Source organism: Pseudophryne corroboree, chromosome 2 (assembly GCF_028390025.1).
Source record: "Pseudophryne corroboree isolate aPseCor3 chromosome 2, aPseCor3.hap2, whole genome shotgun sequence".
In the NCBI taxonomy this organism is placed as follows: domain Eukaryota; kingdom Metazoa; phylum Chordata; class Amphibia; order Anura; family Myobatrachidae; genus Pseudophryne; species Pseudophryne corroboree.
Window position 1 is genome coordinate 60503365 of NC_086445.1, and position 18222 is coordinate 60521586.

The following is an 18222-nucleotide window of genomic DNA, read 5'->3' on the forward strand; positions in this document are numbered from 1 at the left end:
CTGATTCAGGAAAAACTACAGGTAGTTTTTTCACACCCCACATAATACCCTTCTTGTGGTACTTGTAGTATCAGAAATATGTAACACCTCCTTCATTGCCCTTAACATGTAACGTGTGGCCCTAAAGGAAAATACGTTTGTTTTTTCACCGTCGACACTGGAGTCAGTGTCCGTGTCTGTGTCGACCGACTGAGGTAAATGGACGGTGTTTGAGACGCCTGGACAGGTACTAATTTGTTTGCCGGCCGTCTCATGTCGTCAACCGACCTTGCAGCGTGTTGACATTATCACGTAATTCCTTAAATAAGCCATCCATTCCGGTGTCGACTCCCTAGAGAGTGACATCACCATTTCAGGCAATTGCTCCGCCTCCTCACCAACATCGTCCTCATACATGTCGACACACACGTACCGACACACAGCACACACACAGGGAATGCTCTGATAGAGGACAGGACCCCACTAGCCCTTTGGGGAGACAGAGGGAGAGTTTGCCAGCACACACCAAAAACGCTATATTTATACAGGGACAACCTTTATATAAGTGTTTTTCCCTTATAGCATTTTAATATATATATATATATATATATATATATATATATATATATATATATATATATATATATATATATATATATATATATATATATACATACATACATACATATCGCCAAATAAGTGCCCCCCCTCTCTGTTTTAACCCTGTTTCTGTAGTGCAGTGCAGGGGAGAGCCTGGGAGCCTTCCCACCAGCATTTCTGTGAGGGAAAATGGCGCTGTGTGCTGAGGAGAATAGGCCCCGCCCCCTTTTCGGTGGGCTTCTTCTCCCGTTTTTCTGAGACCTGGCAGGGGTTAAATACATCCATATAGCCCCCAGGGGCTATATGTGATGTATTTTTAGCCAGAATAAGGTACTATCATTGCTGCCCAGGGCGCCCCCCCCCAGCGCCCTGCACCCTCAGTGACCGCTGCTATGAAGTGTGCTGACAACAATGGCGCACAGCTGCAGTGCTGTGCGCTACCTTATGAAGACTGAAGAGTCTTCTGCCGCCGTTTCTGGACCTTCACTTTTCGGCATCTGCAAGGGGGGTCGGCGGCGCGGCTCCGGGACGAACCCCAGGGTGAGACCTGTGTTCCGACTCCCTCTGGAGCTAATGGTGTCCAGTAGCCTAAGAAGCCAATCCATCCTGCACGCAGGTGAGTTCACTTCTCTCCCCTAAGTCCCTCGTAGCAGTGAGCCTGTTGCCAGCAGGACTCACTGAAAATAAAAAACCTAACAAACTTTTACTCTAAGCAGCTCTTTAGGAGAGCCACCTAGATTGCACCCTTCTCGGCCGGGCACAAAAATCTAACTGAGGCTTGGAGGAGGGTCATAGGGGGAGGAGCCAGTGCACACCACCTGATCCTAAAGCTTTTACTTTTGTGCCCTGTCTCCTGCGGAGCCGCTAATCCCCATGGTCCTGACGGAGTCCCCAGCATCCACTTAGGACGTCAGAGAAATGTAATAATACTACTACATGTTACATGAATCCTTATCTCTCGTTATATGTCCTCTTTAGGTGAGCTCATTAGCTTGACATCCAATATCATCTCTATGCTGAGGACACTCAAATCTACCTGTCCTCACCTGACCCCTTTCCCCGCTATCCTCCCTCGTATCTCCAACTGTCGCTCAGCTATCTCTTCTTGGATGTCCCAGCGTATTCTTAAACATAACATGCGCAAAGACTGAGCTGAACATCTTCCCACCCCCCCACAAGGTCACCATCTGTTGACTGCACAACTATCTCCTCTAGCCCCGAGTGCATTGTCTTCGGGTAATCCTTGACTTCTCCATCAAACCACACATTCAGCGCCTTTTGCAGTGCTGCAGTTTTCATCTCAAAGATAGTTCCAGGATCAGACCCTTTCTCACCCTGAATGCTACCAAGATCCTCATCCACTCACTGGTCATCTCCAGCCTGGACTACTATAATCGCCTCCTATCTGGCCTCTCTGAAAACACCTCCCTCCATTCCAATCTATCCTCAACACTGCTGCCGGTCTCCTCTTCCTCTCCACGCATGTAACGTCCACCTCCCCTGTCCTACACTGGCTCACCTTCACAATCCAATTCACACTTCTCATGCTCACCCACTCCTCTCGCATTGACATATCTGACCTTACCTCCCTTTACACTCCCACCCGTCCTCTTCTCTCCACAAATGCATGACACCTCTCCTGCCTTCTGACTATTTCATGCCTCCAAGATTTTGACTGTGTTGCTCCCTACCTTTGGAGTTCTCTACCTCTCCCTATCACACTCTCCACACAGCTTTGAACCGCATCTGTCACCCCTCAGAATGTAAGCTCTCACAAGCAGGGCCCTCTCCGCTAGAGTGCTTTTCCTTCTCTTACTGAAAACTATCTTCTACTCCCTACAATGGCAAATAACCCTCAATTTCTGCCATCCTGATGCTTATTTCAGTGTCATGTCCCCTGATGCAGCTACGTTTATATACCACATACTTGTTCTACATTGTCTTGTACTGTAAGTCGCTGTTTTCTTGTTTTGCCTATTTATGTACTGTTAGGCGCTGCGGAACCCTTGTGGCACCAAATAAATAATAAATGTAGCAGAGGTGCAGACTTCTTTAAACTCCCTAAAATGTATATCTATGCTTTGGTCTGTAGGCTATGACACCAGCAACAGGAGGGTAGCACTTATTCGCATCCATTTGATAAATCAGTGTGTAGACCATCTTCTTCCATATCCCATTCTCACAATGTTTACCGGTATGTTTTATAACTTTTCTAAATTGTAGATGTGACACTACAGTCAAATACCCTCACACAATATACTGATACCACCTTGCGTATAAGAGACAGGCGCTTTCGGGTGGAGCTGTTTGAAGAAAAAGGGAAAGATTAATGTATTATGATCTCACGTTTCACGAGCTTCAAATAACCCCACAATTAGTATGAAAAAGCACCAGACAATTTGCAGCAATCAGTTTATTACAGGACCTGCTCATTCTACATGCACGTTAGTGGCAAGTATAAAGATAGGATATTCTGTAATCCACAGGCAACGTGGAAACAGCCTGAACAATCATTCTGGAACAAAAGTAGTTTTATAATATTGCTGCATTGGTTCCCAAATTATGTACAAGATTCAAGTATTCAAAAATAATAATCTTTGTTACATACACAAAGTAACATATTGACATTAACTACACAAACTCAGTTGTGTTTCAATTACACAGAATCCCAGAGAAGGAACACACAATACAGAAACATTTATTTTCGACCAGGTAGTCTCAATTCCAGCCAAGTACCCCCAGCAGGTAGTTTTGTGGATGCATTTAATCATGCACAGGCGAGTTATAATTACTGACTAACTGAATTAGGTTATCTATCCTGCTTCACAGAGAAATCCACAAAACCTGGCCTGCTGGGAATACTTAAGTGTTGAGGTTGAAAACCAAAAGGTTTACAAAAAAAAAAAAAAAATGAAGGACTTCTAGGAAAAAATAAAATAAAAGTGCTTCTACCCACATCGAATCCAAATTCTGCTTCCACTTTCTAACACGCACTAGAGAAGCATTTTTCCTGTGCATAAGTTCTCATGCTGTGAAGGGTTTAAGTTTAAAAGCAGCTTTTCTTTTGGGAAGGGGGGTGGGGGGCAAACGATTACAGAAATATGTTAGAAAAATTTTTTTTTTCTAATGATCTTCATTTTTCATCTAACCCCAATATGGGCATCTTCCTAATGCACTTATTTTACAAAGATACTAATCTGTGCTTAATGCCAACCATATGGACGGCAACATATTTCAGCTAAAGAAATTCTGAACCATTTTCTGGCAGGGAGCCAATTCTCGTTTGTTCGCAGCTGAAAGGAAGCCCTGTTGCCAAACAAATTATTTGTAATTACAGCAGTAGCGTTTGCTTTAAGCTGGGTACACACTATGCAATATACCGGCAAACAGAGGATATACCGCAAACGCCCGTCGGTGGGTATGTACTCCTGATCTGTCTCTGAACAACATTATTCCCAGACATATTGCATTGGCTGTGCATCTGGCTGTGTGTACGGGCAGACTGCCTGTTCACTTGCTGCGGGGGCAGACGTCATAGCTGAGTGGGCATTTGAATTTAAATGTCCGCCCAGCTGTGATGCGAGAACCGACTTATCAAGTGGCCAATTGGTAAGTGTATATACATAACTGGACTGCCTACCGTCAGCATGACGGCAGGTCCACTGACATGCCTGTCTGGTGTGTACCCAGCCTTAGGTTGTTACAGTTTATGTACTTAAAGCACAGTTCTGTAAAGCATATTCAGAACAATAACGACCCTTACTACACTAATTAAATCACACCTTACTGATCAGAGGAAACAAAAAGGAGGGACTTCTAGCAGCCTGTCTTAAGTAGCTGTACAATGGTGCTCCTACAGCATGGATTACATGACGGCAACTATTAGTACTTCGGCAAACGTATGTCTGCCTTTCTCTTCTCAACCCAATCAACATTTTAGCCCACTATCTCCATACTGAGCTATTCTCTACTCCCCGGGCTACACCCAATCCTCCACTGGAAGAAAAGAAAAAAATACATAAATGATAATTATATATTTATTTATGTAATGTATGTAGATGCCTTTTGAAATCTCCTTATAAACTACAATTTGTATGGAATTATATATGCATTATTTTGTATGTTTATTTGACCTAAGAAATATTATTATTATTATTTTTTTTTTAAACAACTTCACGGATAGTTTGTGTCCAATTCTTGCTATATGCATGAAATCTGCTTTTATACTTAAGCCCCACAGAAAACAAGAGAACCCGTATGATTTACCAGTGGGCGTGATGTCAGATGTCTGCGCTCGCCACAGGATCTACTCCCACTCTGTGGGTGTCGTGGACACCCACGAGTGGGAATAGTCCTATTTTGCCGGGATTTCGGCGTCGGTATCCTGGCCACTGGCAAATTGAATGGATCCCAAAACAAGACTTTGACCTACCCTCATATACCCCCCCCCCCCCAAACTACCCATATTTCAAACACCTTTACATATGCACACAAAGGGTAAGATGAAAATCCCCGGCATTACCTCCGCTCTCCTCATGAACCATACTACCTTTTAATACAAAGCAGGATGTGGTCAGCAGCGGGTCCCGGATCTTCTGCCCATACAGGTGAATCCACTTTAGCATAAAGAAAAACAAGGATGCTAAATACACATACTCATCGGAGAGAAGCGAGATTTCAAAAGGTCTGTATTCTAATGATTCACTTTAAAGCCTTTCTACTGGCGAGCCATTACAAATCACTGTGCGACTGCAAAACTGCAGCGGAGGCTACGCATAGTGCATCACGGGCCCCGACAGGCAGCTCTCTTATCAGCAGAGTGAACACCTGAGCAGATAAGTAAGGTGCAAACTCACTAAGCTACGCACAAGTACTCAAATTAAGCTATAGGTGCGAGTAGCCATTCTCAGATCAGCAGAAATGTAGTGAATCAGTGCATACACATAGCCGCATGTATCAGCCCTTCTGAAATCTCACTTTACAAACAATTTCAATGTTTCCTATCACAGTGTAGCCTACATGTAACCCTTTAAAAAGGGTCTAACTTGTAACCACTGCAGAGTAGTGGCGTGACTAATTTACTAAAGGAATGCTCACACGGTCTGAGTGATGCGATTTACAGATGCCCCGTAACTGGGGCACAAATGTTAACACACACGCTTCTATCATAGCAAGAGACCAGCATTGAACTATAGAATGCTTTTTAGAAGAAGAGTGCGTTAAGTAGACAAGAGCTTTCATTGGTGTAAGGTAGCAGGGAGATTAGACATAAATGCAACTTCCACACGAGACAGCTCTTTGGCAATTATGCTAATTAATACACTGCATTAAGGAAAGTAATGGGGAAGGTGTTTCTCACATATTGCTTTAAACCTGGCTTACAACATCATGTATATGCAATCAGAGCTGTCTGCAATGACTCTTCAGTATTTGTATATGGGAGTATAACTGGAGATGAACAGCTGTCTGTCCACCTTATATATAAAGGCGAGATCTGCATTAGGTAGTGACTGAGATCCTTACCAGGTTGCGAGGCGAAAAGCGCTGCTCTGTAACTCCTGCAACGGAGCAAGCCGACAATTCACCTAAAAAAGAAACTGTCAAGAGAGGTTTACTAGTATTGTACCATACCATACAAAAGTCATGCCAAACATAGCGATACACCGCTGTAATCAGTTTAGCTGTCTAATAAACCACAGGCATAGTCATTATCAGCCACCCAGAAGCCCTCCCCTGGCAGATCGTCACACCCAGCAATACCCGCCACCCATAATGACACGGATCAGAACACAGCATATGTCACTAGGAGTTATTACAGGACCTTCATTGAGCAGTTCTAAGCAATCTGTGGCTCTGCAGCTGCTATGGAACTACAAATCAGACTGTGGCTATATGCTGGGACTTCTAGTCCCACAGCAGCAGAGGCCCATATTGCCCAGCTGGGTCCCATAGGGCACCCTATACCCAGTGCACCAGCACACAAGTGTCTATCTCTGGGGGTCTGTCTTCAGATGTCCAGCACATAAGTCAGAGCAGTTACTTGACCCTACATTTTGGCTGCAGACGATGCCCTCCTGGAACAGGCCGGGCAGAACTCCACTGACACCTTGTCCTGGTCCACATGCAGGCAGACTCCTCCTCCAGCAGAGGGCGCTCCTCCTTCCTGCGGCTCCCCCTCCTCGGCCCTGGGCAGCGCGTAGTCGTGGTCGGCCGGTCGCGGTGGGCGAGGCTTGAGGAAGAGCGACGTGGACATGCGGACCCCGCCCAGGCCGGTCAAGCGGCCCAGCAGCTGGCAGAGGGAGGTGTCGTTAGCCAGCACCGCCCTTAGGTAGCGAGACTCCTCTTCCAGCTCGCGCACCCGCGCGCCCAACGTCTCCCGCTCGCGCTCCAGACGCGCGTTCTCCCCGGCCAGGCGCGCCACCCGGACCTCCAGCCCGCTGACGTACTCCTTCCGTCGCAGGCGGTTGAGGCGGGCGGCCAAAGCATTTCGGTTGCTGGGGCCTCCGCGGCGGCGGCCGGGCTGGTCTGCTGTGGTGGTGGTGTTATGCGAGGAGGCGGTCATGTTGTTGATGGTACTGGAGAAGGCGGCGGCCATCTTGGGTGTGGTGGTACTGGCGGCCATGTTGGGTGTGGAACAGGCGGCCAACGTGTTGCTAGGCCGCACGTCCTCGCAGCCGACTAGCTGCTGCAGGAGATCTGCCAGTGAGGGGTCCTCGGGGACCTCAGCGTCCTCCTCCCACCAGCCGCAGGCCTCATCCACGGCCAGCAAGTCTTCCAGCTCCGGCAGTGGCGTCTTCTCACAGCAGGGCGCGGCACAGTCACTGGTGGTCGGAGCGGGGGACAGCTCTTCCCCGGCCGGAGCGGCTCGGTTCCTCCTCGCCTTCCTGCGGCCATTGCTGCTGGCCGCCATCGCTGGCTGTGGCCTCTCTCTCAGCCGATGCCTCATGGCGGCCTTGTCGGAGGAGCGCTGTGATGGCGTCGCCAACCTCTCTGCTGACTCGCCTGCTCCCTTCGCCGGAAGGACCTTGTTGACGTCAGATGCTGGGAGGAGCTAAAGTCAACTCAACGGCGGACGCGGGAAGATTGAGCGCAGTGACAGTGGTGAAAGGATTTCCCCTTGGCTTAAAGGACCTTGTTGCCACCTAGCGGTCAGGTCCTGCATGTGAAGGGGAACTATCCATCCCTGTACAAACATGGCTATTTCCCATTTACCGAATGGACCATTGTAGACCCCAGCCGTCAGGTCCTTACAGCGAAGGGGAACTAGCCAGCTATGTATAAATAAGACTATTTCTCTATCGTCCTAAGTGGATGCTGGGGTTCCTGAAAGGACCATGGGGAATAGCGGCTCCGCAGGAGACAGGGCACAAAAGTAAAGCTTTTACAGGTCAGGTGGTGTGTACTGGCTCCTCCCCCTATGACCCGACTCCAGACTCCAGTTAGATTTTTGTGCCCGGCCGAGAAGGGTGCAATTCTAGGTGGCTCTCATAAAGAGCTGCTTAGAGAGTTTAGCTTAGGTTTTTTATTTTACAGTGATTCCTGCTGGCAACAGGATCACTGCAACGAGGGACAGAGGGGAGAAGAAGTGAACTCACCTGCGTGCAGGATGGATTGGCTTCTTGGCTACTGGACATGAAGCTCCAGAGGGACGATCACAGGTACAGCCTGGATGGTCACCGGAGCCACGCCGCCGGCCCCCTCACAGATGCTGAAGCAAGAAGAGGTCCAGAATCGGCGGCTGAAGACTCCTGCAGTCTTCTTAAGGTAGCGCACAGCACTGCAGCTGTGCGCCATTTTCCTCTCAGCACACTTCACACGGCAGTCACTGAGGGTGCAGGGCGCTGGGGGGGGGCGCCCTGGGAGGCAAATGTAAACCTTTAAAAAGGCTAAAAATACCTCACATATAGCCCCAGAGGCTATATGGAGATATTTACCCCTGCCTAAATGTACTAAATAGCGGGAGACGAGCCCGCCGGAAAAGGGGCGGGGCCTATCTCCTCAGCACACGGCGCCATTTTCTGTCACAGCTCCGCTGGTCAGGAAGGCTCCCAGGTCTCTCCCCTGCACTGCACTACAGAAACAGGGTATAACAGAGAGGGGGGGCAAAATAAATGGCAATATATTAATATAAAAGCAGCTATAAGGGAGCACTTAATCATAAGGCTATCCCTGTCATATATAGCGCTTTTTGGTGTGTGCTGGCAGACTCTCCCTCTGTCTCCCCAAAGGGCTAGTGGGTCCTGTCTTCGTATAGAGCATTCCCTGTGTGTCTGCTGTGTGTCGGTACGTGTGTGTCGACATGTATGAGGACGTTATTGGTGTGGAGGCGGAGCAATTGCCAAATATGAGGATGTCACCTTCTAGGGGGTCGACACCAGAATGGATGCCTTTATTTGTGGAATTACGGGATAGCGTCAACTCGCTTAAGCAGTCGTTTGCCGACATGAGGCGGCCGGACACTCACTTAGTGCCTGTCCAGGCGCCTCAAACACCGTCAGGGGCTGTAAAACGCCCCTTGCCTCAGTCGGTCGACACAGACCCAGACACAGGCACTGATTCCGGTAGTGAAGGTGACGAATCAACCGTATTTTCCAAAAGGGCCACACGTTATATGATTTTGGCAATAAAGGAGATGTTACATTTAGCTGATACTACAGGTACCACTAAACAGGGTATTATGTGGGGTGTGAAAAAACTACCAGTAGTTTTTACCGAATCAGAAGAATTAAATGACGTGTGTGATGAAGCGTGGGGTGCCCCGATAAAAAACTGCTAATTTCAAAGAAGTTATTGGCTTTATACCCTTTCCCGCCAGAGGTTAGGGAGCGCTGGGAAACACCTCCTAGGGTGGACAAAGCGCTAACACGCTTATCAAAACAAGTGGCGTTACCCTCTCCTGAGACGGCCGCACTTAAAGATCCATCAGATAGGAGGATGGAAAATATCCAAAAAGGTATATACACACATGCAGGTGTTATACTACGACCAGCTATTGCGACTGCCTGGATGTGCAGTGCTGGGGTAGTTTGGTCAGAGTCCCTGATCGAAAATATTGATACCCTGGACAGGGACAATATTTTACTGTCGTTAGAACAAATAAAGGATGCATTTCTTTATATGCGTGATGCACAGAGAGATATCTGCACACTGGCATCACGGGTAAGTGCTATGTCCATTTCGGCCAGAAGAGCTTTATGGACACGACAGTGGACAGGCGATGCGTAGAGGAGTTATTTGGGGTCGGTCTATCGGATTTGGTGGCCACGGCTACGGCCGGGAAATCCACCTTTCTACCTCAAGTCACTCCCCAACAGAAAAAGGCACCGACCTTTCAATCGCAGCCTTTTCGTTCCTTTAAAAATAAGAGAGCAAAGGGCTATTCATATCTGCCACGAGGCAGAGGACGAGGGAAGAGACAGCAACAGGCAGCTCCTTCCCAGGAACAGAAGCCCTCCCCGGCTTCTACAAAAGCCTCAGCATGACGCTGGGGCTTCGCAAGCGGACTCGGGGGCGGTAGGCGGTCGTCTCAAGAATTACAGCGCGCAGTGGGCTCACTCGCAGGTAAATCCCTGGATCCTGCAGATAATATCTCAGGGGTACAGGTTGAAATTAGAGACAGAGCCACCTCGCCGTTTCCTGAAGTCTGCTTTACCAACGTCCCCCTCAGAAAGGGAGACGGTTTTGGAAGCCATTCACAAGCTGTATTCTCAGCAGGTGATAGTCAAGGTACCTCTTCTACAACAAGGGAAGGGGTATTATTCCACTCTTTTTGTGGTACCGAAGCCGGATGGCTCGGTAAGGCCTATTCTAAATCTGAAGTCCTTGAACCTGTACATAAAGAAGTTCAAGTTCAAGATGGAGTCACTCAGAGCAGTGATAGCGAACCTGGAAGAAGGGGACTTTATGGTATCCTTGGACATCAAGGATGCGTATCTCCACGTTCCAATTACCCCTCACACCAGGGGTACCTCAGGTTCGTTGTACAAAACTGTCACTATCAGTTTCAGACGCTGCCGTTTGGTTTGTCCACGGCACCTCGGGTCTTTACAAAGGTAATGGCCGAGATAATATTTCTTCTTCGAAGAAAAGGCGTATTAATTATCCCATACTTGGACGATCTCCTAATAAGGGCAAGGTCCAGAGAACAGCTAGAGATGGGTTTAGCACTATCTCAAGAGGTGCTAAAGCAGCACGGATGGATTCTGAATATTCCAAAATCCCAATTAATGCCGACAACTCGTCTGCTGTTCCTGGGGATGATTCTGGACACAGTTCAGAAAAGGTTTTTCTTCCCGAAGAAAAAGCCAAGGAGTTATCTGACCTGGTCAGGAACCTCCTAAAACCAGGAAAGGTGTCTGTACATCAATGCACAAGAGTCCTGGGAAAAAATGGTAGCTTCTTACGAAGCAATCCCTTTCGGCAGATTCCATGCAAAGGGATCTGTTGGACAAATGGTCAGGGTCGCATCTTCAGATGCACCTGCGGATAACCCTGTCGCCGAGGACAAGGGTATCCCTTCTGTGGTGGTTGCAGGAGGCTCATCTATTGGAGGGCCGCAGATTCGGCATGCAGGATTGGATCCTGGTGACCACGGGTGCCAGCCAGAGAGGCTGGGGAGCAGTCACACAGGGAAGAAATTTCCAGGGAGTGTGGTCGAGCCTGAAAAAGTCTCTTCACATAAGCATTCTGGAACTAAGAGCAATCTACAATGCTCTAAGCCAGGCGGAACCTCTGCTTCAAGGAAGACCGGTGTTGATCCAGTCGGACAACATCACGGCAGTCGCCCATGTAAACAGACAGGGCGGCACAAGAAGCAGGAGGGCAATGGCAGAAGCTGCCAGGATCCTTCGCTGGGCGGAGAATCACGTGATAGCACTGTCAGCAGTATTCATCCCGGGCGTGGACAACTGGGAAGCAGACTTCCTCAGCAGACACGACCTTCACCCGGGAGAGTGGAGACTTCATCCAGAAGTTTTCCACATGCTATTAAACCGTTGGGTAAAACCAATGGTGGACATGATGGCGTCTCGCCTCAACAAAACATTGGACAGGTATTGCGCCAGGTCAAGAGATCCGCAGGCAATAGCTGTGGACGCGCTGGTAACACCTTGGGTGTACCAGTCGGTATATGTGTTTCCTCCTCTGCCTCTCATACCAAAGGTATTGAGGATTATACGGCAAAGTGGAGTAAGACTAGTGGCTCCGGATTGGCCAAGAAGGACTTGGTACCCGGAACTTCAAGAGATGGTCACGGACGATCCGTGGCCTCTACTTCTGAGAAGGGACCTGCTTCAGCAGGGTACTTGTCTTTTTCAAGACTTACCGCGGCTGCGTTTGACGGCATGGCGTTTTGAATGCCAGATCCTAAAAGGAAAAGGCATTCCAGAAGAAGTCATTCCTACCTTGATAAAGGCAAGGAAGGAAGTCACCGCGAAGCATTATCGCCGTATTTGGCGAAAATATGTTGCGTGGTGCGAGCAGCGGAGTGCTCCGATGGAGGAATTTCAACTGGGTCGTTTTCCTACATTTCCTGCAATCAGGATTGTCTATGGGTCTCAAATTGGGATCTATTAAGGTTCAAATTTCGGCCCTATCAATATTCTTCCAAAAAGAATTGGCCTCAGTCCCTGAGGTCCAGATTTTTATCAAAGGAGTACTGCATATACAGCCTCCTGTGGTGCCTAAGGTGGCACCGTGGGATCTAAATGTAGTTTTAGATTTCCTCAAATCAAATTGGTTTGAACCACTAAAGAAGGTGGATTTGAAATATCTCACATGGAAAGTGACTATGTTACTGGCCCTGGCTTCGGCCGGGAGAGTATCTGAACTGGCGGCTTTGTTTTATAAAAGCCCTTATTTCATTTTCCATTCGACATAGGGCAGAGCTGCGGACGCGTCCGCATTTTCTCCCTAAGGTGGTATCAGCGTTTCACCTGAACCAGCCTATTGTAGTGCCTGCGGCTACAGACGACTTGAAGGACTCCAAGTTGTTGGACGTTGTCAGAGCCTTAAAAATATACATTTAAAGGACGGCTGGAGTCAGAAAATCTGACTCGCTGTTTATACTGTATGCACCCAACAAGTTGGGTGCACCTGCTTCTAAGCAGTCGATTGCTCGTTGGATTTGTAACAAAATTCAACTTGTACATTCTGTGGCAGGCCTGCCACAGCCTAAATCTGTTAAGGCCCATTCCGCAAGGAAGGTGGGCTCATCTTGGGCGGCTGCCCGAGGGGTCTCGGCATTACTACTCTGCCGAGCAGCTACGTGGTCAGGGGAGAACACGTTTGTAAATTTTTACAAATTTGATACCCTGGCAAAGGAGGACCTGGAGTTCTCTCATTCGGTGCTGCAGAGTCATCCGCACTCTCCCGCCCGTTTGGGAGCTTTGGTATAATCCCCATGGTCCTTTCAGGAACCCCAGCATCCACTTAGGACGATAGAGAAAATAAGAATTTACTTACCGATAATTCTATTTCTCGGAGTCCGTAGTGGATGCTGGGCGCCCATCCCAAGTGCGGATTATCTGCAATACTTGTACATAGTTATTGTTAACTAATTCGGGTTATTGTTTAGGAAGCCATCTTTCAGAGGCTCCTCTGTTATCATACTGTTAACTGGGTTTAGATCACAAGTTGTACGGTGTGATTGGTGTGGCTGGTATGAGTCTTACCCGGGATTCAAAATCCTCCCTTATTGTGTACGCTCGTCCGGGCACAGTACCTAACTGGAGTCTGGAGGAGGGTCATAGGGGGAGGAGCCAGTACACACCACCTGACCTGTAAAAGCTTTACTTTTGTGCCCTGTCTCCTGCGGAGCCGCTATTCCCCATGGTCCTTTCAGGAACCCCAGCATCCACTACGGACTCCGAGAAATAGAATTATCGGTAAGTAAATTCTTATTTTCCCCTATGCCATGAGGGCCTATTTGCCCTTAATGGTCATATGAACCAACCTAGTACAAACAGCACTATATTGCTTTCACTTAAACGTACACAGCTGGCTGATGGGGTTAATACTACACATGCGTCTGAGCAGCTCTGCGCGCACACTGCAGCGGCACTGCGATGGATACAGGGGTCTGTGTATTAAGCCGTGGAGAGTGAAGTGGACAGAGCTAAAGTACCAACCAATCAACTCCTAACTGTCATTTTCCATCTGCGCCCATACATTACAGATATTTTTCAGTGATTTGCAGATCATTTTCAGCAACTACCGATTTGACAATCTTGTAAGGCTCATCCGTTTACTAGAAACAGTCTGCAGATCTGCTGGTTGTTACCATACACTAGCAATCTACATCTGCTGTTGAAATCCAACATGTTGGACAATCTGATTTAATAATCCCAATTGATTTTTGGTCTGATTCCGCAACCTGTGAACCCCATACATTGCAGATTTATTTATACAGTCGTCTGCAAATTGCCCCAGTCGATTGCGGATTGCTTTAGTCTAACACAAAATGGCACTGCTGGTTCGTTAAATCGAGAAATTATTGTATGTGTTAGTTCACTTTATATAGAAATAAACTAAGATAAACGTTTAAGTTTTAAAAAGCAGAGTATTGGCAGGCTCCGTAAAAATGGCCCCCCGTAAGTATAAAAAGTTTTAATCCTTGATTAGTGGATAACAGCCAACAGTAAGTCTATTAATTTATCAGATATGGCGCTTTATATAAATTTCTCTAACGTCCTAGTGGATGCTGGGAACTCCGTAAGGACCATGGGGAATAGCGGGCTCCGAAGGAGGCTGGGCACTCTAGAAAGATCTTAGACTACCTGGTGTGCACTGGCTCCTCCCACTATGACCCTCCTCCAAGCCTCAGTTAGATTTCGTGCCCGGCCGAGGTTGGATGCACACTAGGGGCTCTCCTGAGCTCTTAGAAAGTTATAGTCTTAGAATTTGTTCTTTTCAGTGAGACCTGCTGGCAACAGGCTCACTGCAGCGAGGGACTAAGGGGAGAAGAAGCGAACTCTCCTGCTTGCAGCCGGATTGGGCTTCTTAGGCTACTGGACACCATTAGCTCCAGAGGGATCGACCGCAGGCCCAGCCTTGATGTTCGGTCCCGGAGCCGCGCCGCCGTCCCCCTTACAGAGCCAGAAGCAAGAAGATGGTCCGGAAAATCGGCGGCATGAAGACTCAGTCTTCACCAAGGTAGCGCACAGCACTGCAGCTGTGCGCCATTGCTCCTCATACACACTTCACACTCCGGTCACTGAGGGTGCAGAGCGCTGGGGGGGGGCGCTCTGAGGCAGCAATAAAAACACCTTGGCTGGCAAAAATACCTCAATATATAGCCCCAGGGGCTATATATGAGGTAAATACCCCTGCCAGAAGTCCATAAAAAACGGGAGAATAGGCCGCGAAAAAGGGGCGGAGCCTATCTCCTCAGCACACTGGCGCCATTTTCCCTCACAGCTCCGTTGGAGGGAAGCTCCCTGGCTCTCCCCTGCAGTCTACAAGGGTTAAAAAAAGAGAGAGGGGGCACTAAATTTAGGCGCAGTATACATTATATATATATAGATATAAAGCTATAGGGGACATAACTCAGTCCCTGCAGTATATAGCGCTCTGGTGTGTGCTGGCATACTCTCACTCTGTCCCCCCAAAGGGCTTTTGTGGGTCCTGTCCTCGTTTAGAGCATTCCCTGTGTGTCTGCGGTGTGTCGGTACGGCTGTGTCGACATGTTGAATGAGGAGGCTTATATGGTGACGGAACAGAGGCCGATATATGTGATGTCGCCCCCTGTGGGGCCGACACCAGAGTGGATAGAGAGGTAAAAGGTATTAACCGACAGTGTCAACTCCTTACATAAAAGGGTGGATGACGTAACAGCTGTGGGACAGCCGGCTTCGCAGCCCGCGCCTGCCCAGGCGTCTCAAAGGCCATCAGGGGCTCAAAAACGCCCGCTCTCTCAGATGGCAGACACAGATGTCGACACGGAGTCTGACTCCAGTGTCGACAAGGTGGAGACATATACACAATCCAATCCGTGACTTGATCCCGGCAATAAAAAATGTGGGGGTAATTCCAAGTTGATCGCTGCAGGATTTTTTTTTAGCAGTTGGGCAAAACCATGTGCACTGCAGGGGAGGCAGATATAACATGTGCAGAGAGAGTTAGATTTGGGTGTGGTGTGTTCAATCTGCAATCTAAATTGCAGTATAAAAATAAAGCAGCCAGTATTTACCCTGCACAGAAACAAAATAACTCACCCAAATCTAACTCTCTCTGCACATGTTATATCTGCCTCCCCTGCAGTGCACATGGTTTTGCCCAACTGCTAACAAAAATCCTGCTGCGATCAACTTGGAATTACCCCCTGTGTTATACATTTCTGACTTTAACCTCTATAAATGGGTTTTAGGTTTGGGGAGAAAAAACAGGCAGTGTTTTGTTCCCCCATCAGATGAATAAATGAAGTGTGTGAAAACCGTGGGTTCCCCCGTTAAGAAACTGGTAATTTATAAAAAGTTACTGATGGCGTACCCTTTCCCGCCAGGAGGATAAGTTACGCTGGGAGATATCCCCTAGGGTGGATAAGGCGCTCACACGTTTGTCAAAAAAGGTGGCACTGCCGTCTTAGGATACGGCCACTTTAATAGGTACCTGTTGATAAAAAACAGGAGGCTATCCTGAAGTCTGTATTTACACACTCAGGTACTAGACTGAGACCTGCAGATAGTGCTGCTGCAGCGTGGTTGGTGACCCTGTCAAACAGGGATAATAGTTGGCAAACATAAAAACATATTAAAGACGTTGTCTTATATATGGGGGATGCACAGAGGGATATTTTGCCGGCTGGCATCCAAAATAAATGTAATGTCCATTCTGTCAGGAGGGTATTAGAGACCTGTCACTGGACAGGTGATGCTGACTTAAAAAGCGCATAGAGAGCCTTATAAGGGTGAGGAATTATTTGGGGATGGTCTCTGGGACCTCGTATCCACAGCAACTGCTGGGAAGAAATAATTTTACCTCAGGTTTCCTCACAGAAAAAGGTACAGTCCTTTCGGCTTCAGAAAAGCAAGCGGGTCAAATGGCGCTTCCTTTCTGTACAGAGACAAGGGTAGAGGGAAAAAGCTGCACCAGTCAGCCTGTTCCCAGAATCAAGATTCTTCCCCCGCCTCCTGTGAGTACACACCATGACGCGGGTGCTCCACAGGTGTAGCCAGGTACGGTGGGGGGCCGCCTCAAAAATTTCAGCAATTAGTGGGCTCGCTCACAGGTGGATCCCTGTTTCTTCCAAGTAGTATTTCAGGGGTACAAGCTGGAATTAGAGATGTCTCCCCCCAGCCGTTTCCTAAAATATGCCTTGCTGACAACTCCCTCAGGCAGGGAGGCTGTGCTAGAGGCAATTAATAAGCGGTATTCCCAGCAGGTAATACTCAAGGTGCCCCTACTTCAACAAGGACGGGGTTACTATTCCACACGGGTTGGGGTACCGAAACCGCATGGTTCGGTGTGACCCATTTTATATTAAAATCCTTGAACATAAAAAAATTCAAGTTCAAGATGGAATCGCTCAGGGCGGTTATTGCAAGCCTGGACGAGGGGGATTACATGGTATCCCGGGACATCAAGGATGCTTACCTGCATGTCCCCATTTACCATCCTCGCCAGGAGTACCTCAAATTTGTGGTACAGGATTACCATTACCAAGTCCAGACACTGCCGTTTGGACTGTACATGGCACCGAGGGTGTTTTTATCAAGGTAATGGCCGAAATGATGATACTCCTTCAAAAAAAAAAAAGGGGAGTTGTAATTATCCCGTATTTGGACAATCTCGTTATAAGGGCGAGGTCCAAGGAGCAGTTGGTAGTCGGGGTAGCACTATTTTGGAAAGTGCTACAACAGCATAGGTGGATTCTAAACAGTCCAAAGTCACAGCTGGTTCCTATGACACGTCTACTGTTCCTGGGGATGGTTCTGGACATAAACCAGAAATAGTGTTTCTCCCGGAGGAGAAAGCCAAGGAGTTGTCATCTCTAGTCAGAGACCTCCTGAAACCAAAATAGGTAGCGGTGCATCATTGCACGCGAGTCCTGGGAAAAATGGTAGCTTCTTACGAAGCAATCCCATTAGGCAGGTTCCATACAAGAACTTTTCAGAGGGACCTGTTGGACAAGTGGTCCGGATCGCATCTTCCGATGCATAGGCTGATAACCCTGTCTTCAAGGACCAGGGTATCTCTACTGTGGTGGCTGCAGAGTGCCCATCTTCAAGAGGGCCGCAGGTTCGGCATACAGGACTAGGTCCTAGTGACCATGGATTCCAGCCTTTGAGGCTGGGGGGCAGTCACATAGGGAAGAAAACTTCCAGGGACTTTGGTCAAGTCAGGTTATTTCCCTACACATAAATATTCTGGATCTGAGGGCCATTTAAAATGCCCTGAGGCCAGCAAGGCCTCTGCTTCAAAACCAGCCGGTACTGATCCAATCAGACAACATCACGGCAGTCGCCCATGTAATCAACAGGGCGGCACAAAAAGCAGGATGGCGATGGCAGAAGCCACAAGGATTCTCCGATAGGCGGAAAATCATGTGTTAGCACTGTCAGCAGTGTTCATTCCCGGAGTGGACAACTGGGAAGCAGATCTTCTCAACAGACACTACCTCCACCCGGGAGAATGGGGACTTCCTCC

At 48.1% G+C, this 18222-nt stretch overlaps 1 protein-coding gene across 3 annotated transcripts; it reads right to left on the reverse strand.

Moving 5' to 3' along the window:
* Positions 1 to 1432: 1432 nt before the first annotated feature.
* On the reverse strand, positions 1433 to 7654 carry CREBZF (CREB/ATF bZIP transcription factor). Of its 3 annotated transcripts, XR_010200607.1 has the most exons (4): positions 6630 to 7654; positions 6103 to 6176; positions 5102 to 5195; positions 1433 to 2882 (listed from the first exon to the last, which is right to left on the reverse strand). XR_010200607.1 is itself a non-coding variant. In XM_063951352.1 (2 exons), exons 1-2 carry the CDS (start codon positions 7523 to 7525, stop codon positions 6161 to 6163), a joined length of 912 nt encoding a protein of 303 aa, XP_063807422.1. In that variant the 5' UTR covers positions 7526 to 7654; the 3' UTR covers positions 2978 to 6160. The 3 variants fall into 3 exon arrangements, 1 of the variants encoding a protein (XP_063807422.1); XR_010200591.1 differs by lacking the exon at positions 1433 to 2882 and having other exon boundaries at positions 2978 to 5195; XM_063951352.1 differs by lacking the exon at positions 1433 to 2882 and having other exon boundaries at positions 2978 to 6176.
* Positions 7655 to 18222: the final 10568 nt, after the last annotated feature.

Excerpts from the sequence above, each read along its gene's own strand:
- CREBZF (XM_063951352.1), bottom strand. The coding sequence starts at position 7,525 with ATGAGGCATCGGCTGAGAGAGAGGCCACAGCCAGCGATGGCGGCCAGC.